The sequence below is a fragment of the Salpingoeca rosetta genome (assembly GCF_000188695.1).
Source record: "Salpingoeca rosetta unplaced genomic scaffold supercont1.1, whole genome shotgun sequence".
Taxonomy (NCBI): domain Eukaryota; class Choanoflagellata; order Craspedida; family Salpingoecidae; genus Salpingoeca; species Salpingoeca rosetta.
The window spans coordinates 807,521-820,020 of record NW_004457740.1 but is presented as its reverse complement, the minus strand read 5'-3'; the positions used below and the strand labels follow the sequence as shown (position 1 = coordinate 820,020).

The window sequence follows — 12,500 nt, the reverse complement described above, 5'->3', positions numbered from 1 at the left end:
ACGCACGCGCCCACACCCTGCCTTTTTCGTCACGTAGAATGTGTGCGTGTGCGACAATGCGCGCATTGAAAGCAACAGCAGGCTCAGCAACTGCAACGTAGCACCAGGCCACGTTGTCAAGCCAGGAAGTAAGTGTGGACATGTGCGTGTCTATGTCTGTGCATGTCTGTGCATGTGTGTGTGGTGCCTCCATGCAGCCAGCTCGTGCCTGCTGCGAACGCACCTTGTAGTTACACCTTCTCACAACGTGTCTGCATTTGCCTTGCTTCGTTCACCAACCCCCCCCCCCTTCACGGCGTTCAGCCATTCGTCAAGGCACCGTCACCGGCTCGGCTCCCTCGTTTATCTGAATCCAATCGAGCAACAGCCCCATCAGCCCCACCACCACCACCACCACTTGTGTCTTGCATGCGCCCATAATACACGCCGCAATGTAATTCGAAACAACACTTGCTCACACGTGTACATGTGTGCACGACTGTGACTGTTCTTAGCCTTGTTCTGCTATTGTTGTGTTGGTATTGTTTGCTGTTGCCATGTGGTGTCATGTCACATGAATCTACAGTGTGAATGCCGCAATAAATGTATGAAAGCCGCAATTCTTGGCAATTCACAACAACAACAACACCGGTTTCGACATCAAGGCGTGGTCATGTAAAACGAAGTGGGAACATGCACACACACAAACACGCGCGCGCGCTCACCCCCCCCCCCCCCGAGCCCCCGGGCACATCCACACGCATCGCACACGCCAAGCAACCAGCACGCACCCACTGCCAGCATCAGCCGCGAGTCACACTGATGCTGTGAGGAGGGCGGTGGCAGCGGCAATTCCAGCACGCACGGCCGCGCCAACGGTGCTGGCCCTGTTCTCCGCCGCACACGCGAGCATTGCCCCAGCCAACCTGGGAAGAAGGAAGTTGTGTGACGTGGTGGTGGGGGGGGGTGTTGCTACAGTGAGGCGGTGAGCACGACACAACACAGGCACACACACTCCGTGCAAGCAGATGGTGCACACATGCGTACGCAAGCAAGCAAGCCACAGGCACACCAACACAGGCACCTCCCGAAGCACGCACGTGTCGCCGGCTCCTGTCACGTTTTCGACGCGTGTGAGGGGCTTTGTTGCGTAATGTGAGTAGCGGGTCGGTGTTTCGCTCCATGTAGTTGATGGTGATGGCGCAACAACACCATCGGGACCAAGTGTCACTACCCACGTCACATTCGGGTAGCGGGGCAGCAGCTGGCGAAGGTTGTCGTCGTGAGCATGTGTGTATGTGTAGGTGTGCATGTGTGTATGTGTGTGTAGGTGTGCATGTGTGTATGTGTAGGTGTGCATGTGTGTATGTGTGTGCAAGTGTGTGTGTGTGTGTGTGTTTGTGAGCTGCAAGTAAGGATTGCAGCGAACATGCACTCTACTGCAACACAAGCAGTCCAACGAACCGACCAACACAATCCCCCTTCACACACTCACACGCGCACAAACGCACACACGCACCTCGTCTTGAACGATGTTGAGAACGGCCTGTGCATCGGCGGTGTTTGGATCCACACGCGTGTGTGCTGATTGATGAGGAAGTTCCCTGAGGATGTGCGCAAACTCATGCACGTCTGGTGACAGCACAACACGTGCTGATGAAGATGAAGCCGTGTGCGTGTGCGCGTGCATGTGCTGTCCCCACACATCGAGAGCGAGCACGCGCTGTGATTTGATGATGGAGGTTGGCTCAATCCACAACAGTGCTGGGCAGAAACATCACGATTGAAAATACCAGTGGATGCAGGCGTGAGAGAAAAGTGTGCAGCCCACGTTTGTGATTCACACGCACGCAATGCACACACAAAATACACACACACAACACATCCACACACACAACGCACGATTCATACAACACACAAGTCACTCGCGCAACAGCATGCATTACAGCACTGCCATCATCCCGCAGCACATTTCCGCTTCCGCTTCCGTTTGCATGTGTGTATGTGTGTGTGTGTGTGTGTGTGTGTACTTGATGGATCGGCGAGCGCGTGGAGCCGGTGCAGAAGACGTTCGTCGCAGTTGCAGTCCGCAAACCACACATCGGCGGCATCCAGCGCCTGCAACACGCGCGCATCGTCAAGCAGCGTTGCCTGCAGGCAATCGAGCGCGGTCATGTCGGCAATGGCAAACTTGAGGTTGCCGTCATTGTCGAGAATGGCGTTGTACACGGCAGTGCGAGCGTTGCCGACCTGTGGCAGAACAAGGTGCTGTGTTGACGCACGATAGACGCAGGGTGGCAATGGTTGGCGTTGGGAAGGGATGAGTTGAGTGTGGACATTTGAAGGGAAGTGATGGTGGATGAAAAGATGGACGGGACACAAGGAAAACAGAGCAAAGGTTAAATTGACAACGCAAGTGGCGAGATGGTGCGAGCAGCAAGGCATGGGTGCAAGTGGAATATCTACAGTGGACACTGATCAAGCAGAACGTAGCAGCTTCACTGCACATACACACACGCACACTAGTACTTGGGTACACGCATATTTATACGCACTCTGTGATATTCCGCTACAACCATAATTTTTTGCGCTCGCACCCAAATACAAGGACGCACTTGCCAGCCCCCACACATTCAAACAACACACAAATACGACAGCGGCAGCACCATGTTTCCTGCTGCGTGTGCGTCCTTTGCGATGACATCGCCGAGGAGATCAGCGCCGAGCGAGGTGACGAGGCCAACACCACCACGCGATGTACCACTGCCGCGTGCGCGCATGTGTTTGGCAGCGGCGGCAGCGACGTTTCGGGCAACGCCCCCACATGACAGCGCGACAGCGCCGTAGTTGGTGCTGCTGCTCACCACCCTGTTGTTGGTTGGGGTGTTGGAGTGGTGGTCGACAGTGCATGTGAGAGAAGGTATGGGTGTGACAAGCAAGTTGCGCGGATGGTAAAAACAGCAAGACGTTGGATAAAGAGCAAAGAAGGGGGGGGGCTTGAAGAAGAGGGTCATGGGAGCAAACGCTTCAGTTGTCGACAGAAGCGCTAGCGGCCATATCCACAGGCAAGACCAAAGACCGTGACACCACCAACACACCACGCATTAACGTACTCGTCCGAGTGAAACTTTGAGATGATGTCGCACACTGCGCCGCCAAATCCAACGACGGCCGGCGGTCGGGTGCCGCTGTTAAACCACACCGATGGTGGTGGTAAAATACAGGGTTGTGATGGCAAAATATGGATGGTGATGGCAAAATATGGAAGCGGAAAATACGGACAATTGCAAATGAGGAAAGTGGATAGTTGGGTAAGATGACAAGTGGAAGGTGGCGTTTGCAAATATGGAAAGTGAAAGGTGCGAAAAGCGGACAGTGATGATGGTAAAACCATGGAATGTGGAGAGTGGTGATGGTAAAATATGCAAGGCGGTGGCAAAATATGATGCTGAGTAGCAGTTGTGATGGTAAAATGTGGTGACATGACATGACATGATGGTGGTGTGTGAAGGCAAAGTGTGTTGTGGTGCCTGAAGGCAAAGTGTTGTGGTGCGTTGTTGGGACTGTGACACAGGCAGTTTCAAAGAACAAATTGAGGTGAAACAACGGAAAAGCCCACGAATATGTGTGCCAGTCCGCCCATCGCAGATGTTGCAGGAAGGGCACATCACACACGTGATATTGAACTCATACCGCTGTTGCTGGTCGTTGGCGCTTGCAGCTGAGGTGGTCGTGGTTGCGTAGCTTCGGCGCGTGTGTGTCAGCGCTGCGTGGGAGCGCGCAATGCGAGCGCCCGTCCGCGCGTTGTTCTTGATCTGTTGCACGAAGGTCGGAAAGATGCAAAGCAGTTCAGGAGAATATGGGTAGTTACATCAGAAACGCACGTGCACTCAGTCACACATACACACATGTGGCCGCACACATACTGCATGATACGCATACATACGCACATACATACACACGCACATACACACATACATACATACACAAGCACGCACACACACACCACAAAGCAAATGGCACGCATGCTCGTATGCGCAGGTCTTACGAGCTCAATGTTTGTGGCGAGCGACCGCCCCTGCGTTGCTTTGTTGACGAACTGCAGCAGAAACGGCGTTACCTCCTTCCCCATAACGTTTGCAGCCTGGTATACGCAGAAGCACACAAGCATGTATGCAAGTAACAGGGTGTTGTAGTGAATGCGTGTGTGTTCGTGGATTCATACACATGGCTGTGTTGGTTGTCACTGCAAGGCTCGATGCAGAGCCAATGTTCGGGGTTCGCCACCACCTTGGCCGCAGCGAGGCCGTCCTCGATGGCAGCGTCCACATCTGCTGGAGCAAGGGGAACGAGATGCAGCCATGAACACTCACGGACACATACTGCAAGTACATCCACGTCGTTCTCTTGCTCTTGGTATGATTGCCTTCTCCCGTCTCTGAGCGCACATACACACACAAACACAAGCACAAACACAAGCACAAACACAAACACAAGCACAAGCACAAACACAAGCACAAGCACAAACACAAACACAACACACACACGTGCACACATGCACACACAAACACAAACACACGCGCACGCGTGCCTTTGCCGAGGTCGTGTTGTGCTGGTACGGGAACGGCAAACACGAGGCCGCTGCTAACGCCCAGTGAGAGGTGCGAGTGCAGACATTTTGCTGCTTCTTCCTCGCTTGGCAACGAATATGGTGCCATGTGCGCGCTCCTTGGTGGTGTGAAGCGTTGATTGTCGACAGAAGCAACAGCACACAAACATGTTGGCACAGGTGAGTGCTGGCTAAGCACATTGCGCGCCCATGCGAGCACACACGCAATCGACCAACGTGCACTCACACACACGCACTCACTCACTCACTTTCACACACACTCACACACATACCCACACACTTTCACATACACACACTCTTTCACATACACACTCGCACACACACTCACTCACTCACACACACTCACTCACTCACTCACTCACTCACACACTCACTCACACACTCACTCACACACTCTCTCAGTTTCACGCAAACCCCCGCCCCCACCCCCCACACCATGCACACACGAACGCTGTGCAGGGCCCACTTTGCGGCGAAGAAGGCGGGAAACTCCCGCTGCCGTCCGATTGTGGCAACAAACACGCCCTGTGTCTCAAGCGCCTCGAGGGTGCGTCCAATGTCCAATATGCTCTTAACACCGGAGCAGACAACAGCAACGGGGGTGCGCCCGAGCTCGGTAATGTCCGCCGACACGTCCATGGTGACGTGGCCGTCACGATGCACACCGCCAAGCCCGCCCGTCACAAACACGGGAATGCGAGCCATGTGGGCGGCGATCATGGTGCCGGCGACGGTGGTGGCGCCGAGCTTGCCTTGCGACAGCACATACGCCATGTCACGGCGGGACGCTTTGGTCACCTTCCAGCGGACGTGCATGGCATCACGATACACAGCGTGTCACATCGTCAGTCAGTGTCGGCCCAAAACGACGCTCCATGGGACAAGCATGGATAAGCAATCACCGCCATTTGTATCCGTCGGAACTGTGCAAAGACAAACAGCTGCGCAAAGCATGCAACTCGCGCACACACACGCAGGTGGATAGGTACACACAGATGCACAGACACACAGGTGCCCCTCGCACACACACACAACCACACAAAGGCGCATACACGCACAATCTCTCTTTCTCTCTTTCTCTCTCTTCTCTGTCTCTCTCTCGCTATCTTCTGACTCAAAGGCTTTGTATGTGTGCACCTCTTTTGCGTTGGCGAGCAGGTGAATGTCGTCCTCGTTCATGCCAACACGAATGCGGCCGTTCATAATGCCAATTGTGGCAGGAATGCATCCCTCGTGCCGCACACACTCTTCAACAGCAAGTGCCGTCTCCACGTTGTCGGGGAATGGCTGAATGCCGGCATCATCGTCGAATACACGCACGCACGCACACACACACACACAACACACACACACACAAACACACACACACGCATGTACACACACACGCACGCACGCACGCATGTACACACACGCATAACACAAGGCAGTGTGAGCGTACGGCCTGTCTTGTGCACTTGGTCTTACTGAGCCAACTGCGCTTAAGGCAACGCAATGGAGGCAGCATCAAGAAGAACAGCAAACACATACGCACGCACCATGCCATGGCTGATGATGGTGGATTCCAGTGCCACGACGGGGCGCCCATCTTGTTGTGCCTGTAGCACCTCCTCGCTAACATCAAGCAAAGGGTGCTTCTGTCCGATCTTGGCTGCTGTGCTCAACAGGCGAACGCCCGGCTGCCTCTGGTGATGCAGGTGCGGCCGGAGGGGTGTTTGCTGTTTCTGCTGCTGCCGCTGATGGCTGTGGCAGCGGTGACATCCAGTCGCTGGGCTACCCGGAATTGTGGCGCTTGCAGCGACAGTACCAGCCACAGCAGTGCGCCATGTTAAGATGGCCTGTTGAACACAGCGGGCACTGCGGTGCTGCCCAGCCCACAACCGCTGCATCATCACCACCACCACCAAGCACAGAAGATCAGCAAGAAGACAAGCGAGCGAGGTGTGCACTGTTGCTCAGTCAGCGAAGTACTGCTGAAATCTGGTGTGAATCTTTGGTCATTTCTCTACAATCACCGCACGACACGACCACGATGAGCGCGAAGCGAACGGCAGCAGAGGCAGATGCAGACGCATCGATGAGTGTGGGTGGTGGTGGTGACAAAGGGCCTGCAAGCAGCAGTGGAAAGAATGCAGGAGACAAGAAAGCAGATATGGGCGCCGCTGATGCTGATCCAAACGTGCTCACCATCACCCCGTTGTACGTCGTTGCGCAAGCTGCTGGCTTGGTGCTGGTGTGCGGCTGCATGTGCCATTGCATGGGGTGTTAGTGCATGCAATTGTCACTGCACCACAACCTGCTGGTTACATCTGCATTGACTCTGTGTGTGTGTGTGTGCTTGTGTGCTTGTGTGGTTATGTTTTTTGTTCTTTGATGTGTTTGTGTGTGTGTGTGTGTGTGTGTGTGTGTGTGTGTGTGTGTGTGTGTCTGCAGGGGAGCTGGGCAAGAGGTCGGCCGGTCCTGTCACATTCTGAAGTTCAAGGGATTCACCATCATGGTAAGAGCACGCCAGAACTTGATATCCCACTCTCACCTCCACACCACTGGCGCTTTGTGCATTTTTGAATCCTCCTTCAAGAGCCTATACCCAGACCTGTGCTCATCACTGTATGTGCAACCTCCGCCTTGCTCACACCATGAACACACGCCCGCGCGTTTTTGTCATCAGTTGGATTGTGGCATCCACCCTGGCCTGAAAGGCAAGGCCAGCCTGCCCTTTGTGAGCCAGATTGAGCTCAACAAGATTGATCTTGTTCTCATCACTCACTTTCATCTGGACCACTGCGGCGCACTCCCCTGGCTCCTCGAGAGGGTGTGTGTCCGTGTGTGTCCGTGTGTGTCCGTGTGTCTGTCTGTCCGTCTGTGTCTGTCTGTCTGTACGTGCGTCTGTGTGTGTGTGTGTCTGTGTGTGTGTGTGCGTGTGTGTGTGTGTGTGTCTGTCTGTCTGTCTGTCTGTCTGTCTGTCTGTACGTGCGTCTGTCTGCATGTCTATGTGTCTGTGCGTGCGTCTGTCTGCATGTCTATGTGTCTGTGCGTGCGTCTGTGTGTCGTAGCCCTGCCGTGTGCCCCTAGCCCTTGTTCTTGACCCCCCACATGCTTGGCTTGATCACGTGCAGAGTACGTTCAGCGGGCGCGTGTTCATGACGCCGGCCACAAAGGCCATCTACCGCTGGATTCTCGAGGATTACGTGCGAGTCAGGTGCGTGACCAACACCACTGCCCTTTGTGTCGGCGTGCACCTGCATCCTTGTTTTGCTCGTGCGGTGCAGCAGCAAAGCGCCTCCGTGTGTGTGTGTGTGTGTGTGTGTGTGTGTGTGTGTGTGTGTGTGTGTGTGTGTGTGTGTGTGTGTGTGTGTGTGTGTGTTGGGTTTCTCACCGCTCATGTGTGTCACGCACGCGGTCTGTTCAACAGCAATATCTCCAACTTTGCAGAAATGTATTCACTCGAAGATGTGGAGAATTCACTGGCAAAGATTGAAACAATCTCATACCACCAGGTGTGTGTGTGTGTGTGTGTGTGTGTGTGTGTGTGTGTGTGTGGCGTAGCACGTGAACGTGCCGGTGTTGGTGATGAACAAGTTGATTCACTAATGCGTGCTGGCTTCCGTTTCTGCGTCGTGCTGTGTTTCGCGTCACATTCAACTGCATACACGCCATGTGAACCTCCAGGAAACAAACATGGACGGCGTTCGCTTCACACCGTATTGCGCGGGACACGTTCTCGGAGCGTGCATGTTCGACATTGAGATTGCAGGCGTGCGGGTACGTGCTGTGTACGCCTGTCTGCTGCTTGAGCCTGTACTTGTGTGTGTGTGTGTGTGTGTGTGTGTGTGTGTGTGTATGTGTGTGTGTGTGTGTGTGTGTGTATGTGTGTGTGTGTGTACTTGTGTGTGTGTGTGTGTGTGTGTGTGTGTGTGTGTGTGTGTGTATGTGTGTGCCTGCCTGTCTCCCAACGAACCACAACGTGTCGTGTCGCAACTTCAGTCGCCCTCGCTGGGATTGTGTGCCATGGAGCATTGCATCACGCCTGCTGCGATTTGACGTGTGCCTCACACACATTCACACACACGCGCGCGCGCGCATCCATTCACACACACATCCATACACACACGTGTGCACCCCTCCCGCCTATCCTATGGACGCCACCGCGCCCCTGCCCCACGGTGCAGCTGGTGTACACGGGCGATTTCAGCCGGGAGGAGGACCGACACCTCATGGCTGCCGAAGTTCCGCCCAACTCACCAGACATCCTCATCACAGAGTCCACGTTTGGTGTCCGCCAGCACGAGTCGCGCCAGACGCGTGAGCACCGCTTCACCAAGACGATACACGATGTTGTTGACCGCGGTGGCCGCTGCCTCATTCCCGTCTTTGCTCTCGGTCGCGCCCAGGAGCTCCTGCTCATCCTCGGTTCGTTGCCCATGCGGCTGCTGCTACTGCTGCTCGTCGCTGTGTGTGTTTGGTTATGTGTGTGTGTGTGTGTTTGTTTATGTGTGTGTGTGTGCGTTTACATGTGCTTGTGTTTCCTGTGTCTGCCTGTGTGTGTGTGTGTGTGTGTGTGTGTGTGCCTGTGCCTGTGCAGGACTCTCCTCCTTATTGTCCATTGCCCACCGCTGTGCGTCGCTGTATGAGATGCACTTCACATCCCTCACAGCGGATGCTCCATCGCTCGTGCATATGTGTGCTTGTGCGCGTGTGTGCAGATGACTATTGGCAGAACCACGACGAGCTGCACCGCGTTCCCATCTACTACGCGTCCGCGCTCGCCCGCCGCTGCATGGCTGTTTACAAGGTGCTGCCATGTGCCCGCTCCCCCTCCCCCTGTCTGTGGTTGCCGCTACCGTGCGAGTGTGCCGTGCAGGTTCTGTCTGTATTGGCTGGCATTCTGCTGTGTTTACATGTGTGGGCCCCGTCATCATGCTTGTGAAGTCACACACGTGCGCATTCTTTCGTCATTGTCCTCACATGCACAACCCACACGCGCGCGCGCACACACACCAAAATACACACCACAACATACACACCACACCATACACACGCCACACGCGACTGCCCATTGAATGCTATTCATGTGCTGCTGTGTCCTGCAGACGTATGTGAATGTCATGAAGGAGAGCATTCAGAAGACAATCTCCATCAACAACCCCTTCAACTTCCGGCACGTCTCCTACATCAGGGTCAGAAGCAATTAAATGCCTGTCGTGTTGTGTATGTGCGTGTGCGTATGTGTGTGTGTATGTGTGTATGTGTGTGCACTCGCGACCATTCTGACTTCCCATGCACCACCACCATCGCCGCCATTCTTCCCTCCTTCTCCCTCCTTCTCGTGTCCAGAATCTCCACCAGTTTGACGGCGAATACGGCGGCGGTGCGTCTCCCGCCCACACACACACACACACACACACACACACACACACACACACACACACACACACACACACACACACACACACACACATACGCGCGCACACATAGGCGCGCACAACTGCTGCTGCTTGTTGTTGGCTGTTTGTTGTTTGTTGTCGTCGCGTGCATTTCATGCTTGCGAGTATCCTGGCGCAATTGCCCTTCCGGTTTACTCCTTTGTGCTTGCCACACCACCACCGCCACCGTCACACACACACACACACACACACACACACACACACACACACACACACACACACACACACACACACACACCAATATGTCCGCGCCACAGGGCCGTGCGTGATGCTTGCCAGTCCCGGTATGCTGCAGAGTGGTCTCTCCCGCGAAATCTTCGAGCGGTGAGAGCAGCGTCTCATGTGTGTGCGCACGCTGTTACTGCTGCTGTTGCTGTTGTTGTTGTTGTTGTTGTTGCTGCTGCTGTTACCATTGCTCCTGTTTGGGCCTTCTGTATCGTTGATTGTGCCTACATGTTCGCGTGTGTGTTAACGTCTTCTTCGTCTGTGTGTGTGATTCTATCTCTGTGTGTTATCTCTCTGCCCATGGCTCTGTGGTTGCGTGTGTGCGTTGCAGGTGGGCTTCGAACAAGGCCAACTGTGTGCTGCTCGCTGGCTACGTTGTGAATGGCACCCTGGCAAAGGACTTGCTCAAGGCGCCCAAGAAGGTGCACTGTCCACAATGACGCTCCAACCACACACACACACACACACACGCGCGCGCGCGTGTTGCTTTCTGTTTGCGCCCGTGTCTTCATATGTGGTCATCGCGCTTGATGCCCCGTGTCTTCGCGCCCATCTACAATGCGCGCGCACGTGTGTGTGTGTGTGTGTGTGTGTGTGTGTGTGTGTGTGTGTGTGTGTGTGTGTGTGTGTGCGTGTGTGTGCGATTACGGGCAGACGAGGCTGTTGGCATACATTCACAGACGCTTGTTGCACCTCCACCTTGCACATGCACCGATACTGCAACCAGGTGACGAGCGAGGCCGGGCACAAGATTGATCGCGAGTGCGACATTGCGTACATCTCCTTCTCCGCACACGTCGACTACGCACAGAACAGAGATTTCATTCGCGCCCTCGACCCAACACACATTGTGCGCAAGTTTCGGGGAGGATAGATGGTGCAGGGGAGAAGACACAAGATACAGCGACTGTCTGTGTCTGTCTGTGTGTGTCTGTCTGTCTGTCTGTCTGGCTGTCTATCTGTGTGTGTGTGTGTGCTGGCCTCTTGTTGATCGAACTGTGAGCCAACGAGTACTCCGACTCACCCATATGCATTCACGCGTATCTGTTGGTGGCAGGTGCTCGTGCACGGAGAGAAGCACGAGATGGGGCGGTTCAAGATGCAGATCACAACAGACCTCGAGGCAGACCAGAAGACAGCCAGCGTCTTTGATCCGCGAAACGCAGAGACCGTTCTCCTCCACTATCGCGGAGAGAAAATGGCAAAGGTGTGCTGTGTGCGCGCGCGCGCGTGTGTGTGTGTGTGTGTGCGTGTGTGTGTGTGTGTGTGTGTGTGCGTGTGTGTGTGTGTGTCCGTTTGTGTGTGTGTCCGTTTGTGTGTGTCCGTTTGCCTGTCTGCCTGCCAGTCTGTCTGTCCGTCTGTCTGTGCGTCCGTCCGTCTGCCTGTGACGCGCGTACCCAATCTCTGCCTACCGATCCACACTTCTCTCCATCTGCGCACCTTGGTCCGCGCTGACGCTGTGACTCACATGCTTCCCTCTCCCCCTCCCCCGATTGTTGCACTGCAGGTGCTTGGGTCGCTGGCGCAGTCTGGTCCGGTGCAGGGCCGCCGCGTCTCCGGCATCCTCGTGGCGAAGGAGTTCAACTACATGGTTGTCGCTCCAACCGAGCTCGGCGGTGCGTGCACTCACGACTCGTCTCTGTTGTCATGAGGGACTGTGAGGCGGTGCAGGTGCACGTGTGCCTGTCTGCCTGCATGTGTGGATGTGTGCTTGTGCATGTGTCTGCCTGCATGTGTGGATGTGTGCTTGTGCATGTGTCTGGTTGCGTGTGTGTGTGTGTGTGTGTGGATGTGTGCTTGTGCATGTGTGTGTGTGTGTGTGTGTGTGTGTGCACGTGCAACTGCACATGGTGTTTACCCACGGCTTCCATCCCGTCATCCCATCCCCACCTCACCTCTCCCTCCTATTCCTTCATCTCCCTTTCTTCCCAACAGAGTACACGGAGCTTCGCACGACGACAATCCGCCAGCGACAGGCCGTGTCGTTCCCGTACACGCTGGAGCTTCTGCACAACATCCTCGCGCAGGTGCACGGCGCTGCCAGCGTCGCGTACGTCGAGACGGAGATGAACAGGATCGGCCATCGCCCACAGCGCACGCGCGCCCTGGAGGTGCGTGTGTGTGTGTGTCCGTGTTTTGTGTTTTGTGTTTGTGTTTTGTGTGTGTGTGTGTGTCCGTGTTTTTGGGTTTGTGTGTGTGTGTGTGTGTATGTGTGTGTGTGTGTG

The 12,500-nt window shown here is 55.0% G+C and overlaps 3 protein-coding genes across 3 annotated transcripts in view; 2 read left to right on the top strand and 1 right to left on the bottom strand.

Moving 5' to 3' along the window:
• The window catches only part of PTSG_00173 (uncharacterized protein), a 4,999-nt gene extending 4,376 nt beyond the window's left edge, over positions 1-623 (top strand). Inside the window, exons 12-13 of the mRNA XM_004998667.1 lie at positions 38-128; positions 304-623. Of these exons, the coding sequence (XP_004998724.1) occupies positions 38-128; positions 304-350 (138 nt within the window). The 3' untranslated portion in view covers positions 351-623. The remainder of the gene's footprint in view (positions 1-37; positions 129-303) is intronic.
• Positions 474-6,590, bottom strand: PTSG_00172 (indigoidine synthase A family protein). Its single transcript, XM_004998666.1, has 13 exons — positions 6,145-6,590; positions 5,747-5,896; positions 5,076-5,407; positions 4,571-4,707; positions 4,270-4,310; positions 4,028-4,123; positions 3,673-3,794; positions 3,093-3,167; positions 2,646-2,847; positions 2,010-2,247; positions 1,499-1,743; positions 1,080-1,243; positions 474-905 (listed from the first exon to the last, which is right to left on the bottom strand). The coding sequence occupies exons 1-13, from the start codon at positions 6,496-6,498 to the stop codon at positions 794-796; spliced, it is 2,268 nt and encodes a 755-aa protein (XP_004998723.1). The 5' UTR covers positions 6,499-6,590; the 3' UTR covers positions 474-793.
• Positions 6,591-6,616: 26 nt separating this feature from the next.
• PTSG_00171 (cleavage and polyadenylation specificity factor subunit 3) overlaps positions 6,617-12,500 on the top strand; it is an 8,637-nt gene continuing 2,753 nt past the window's right edge. The window contains exons 1-16 of the mRNA XM_004998665.1: positions 6,617-6,805; positions 7,040-7,103; positions 7,275-7,418; positions 7,723-7,805; positions 8,019-8,103; positions 8,276-8,368; positions 8,776-9,016; positions 9,310-9,398; positions 9,697-9,783; positions 9,941-9,974; positions 10,308-10,374; positions 10,607-10,697; positions 11,003-11,125; positions 11,333-11,482; positions 11,783-11,891; positions 12,211-12,386. Coding sequence (XP_004998722.1) covers positions 6,639-6,805; positions 7,040-7,103; positions 7,275-7,418; positions 7,723-7,805; positions 8,019-8,103; positions 8,276-8,368; positions 8,776-9,016; positions 9,310-9,398; positions 9,697-9,783; positions 9,941-9,974; positions 10,308-10,374; positions 10,607-10,697; positions 11,003-11,125; positions 11,333-11,482; positions 11,783-11,891; positions 12,211-12,386 — 1,803 coding nt within the window. The 5' untranslated portion in view covers positions 6,617-6,638. The remainder of the gene's footprint in view (positions 6,806-7,039; positions 7,104-7,274; positions 7,419-7,722; positions 7,806-8,018; positions 8,104-8,275; positions 8,369-8,775; positions 9,017-9,309; positions 9,399-9,696; positions 9,784-9,940; positions 9,975-10,307; positions 10,375-10,606; positions 10,698-11,002; positions 11,126-11,332; positions 11,483-11,782; positions 11,892-12,210; positions 12,387-12,500) is intronic.

What these genes read in the sequence shown, in the direction of transcription:
- PTSG_00172 (XM_004998666.1), bottom strand. Translation starts at nt 6,498, where the DNA reads ATGATGCAGCGGTTGTGGGCTGGGCAGCACCGCAGTGCCCGCTGTGTT. An exon ending in ACAACACGACCTCGGCAAAG is followed by an intron (nt 4,311 to 4,570) that starts GCACGCGTGCGC and finishes TTGCTCCAGCAG; the next exon opens with ATGTGGACGCTGCCATCGAG. An exon ending in TCAAAGTTTCACTCGGACGA is followed by an intron (nt 2,848 to 3,092) that starts GTACGTTAATGC and finishes AACCAACAACAG; the next exon opens with GGTGGTGAGCAGCAGCACCA.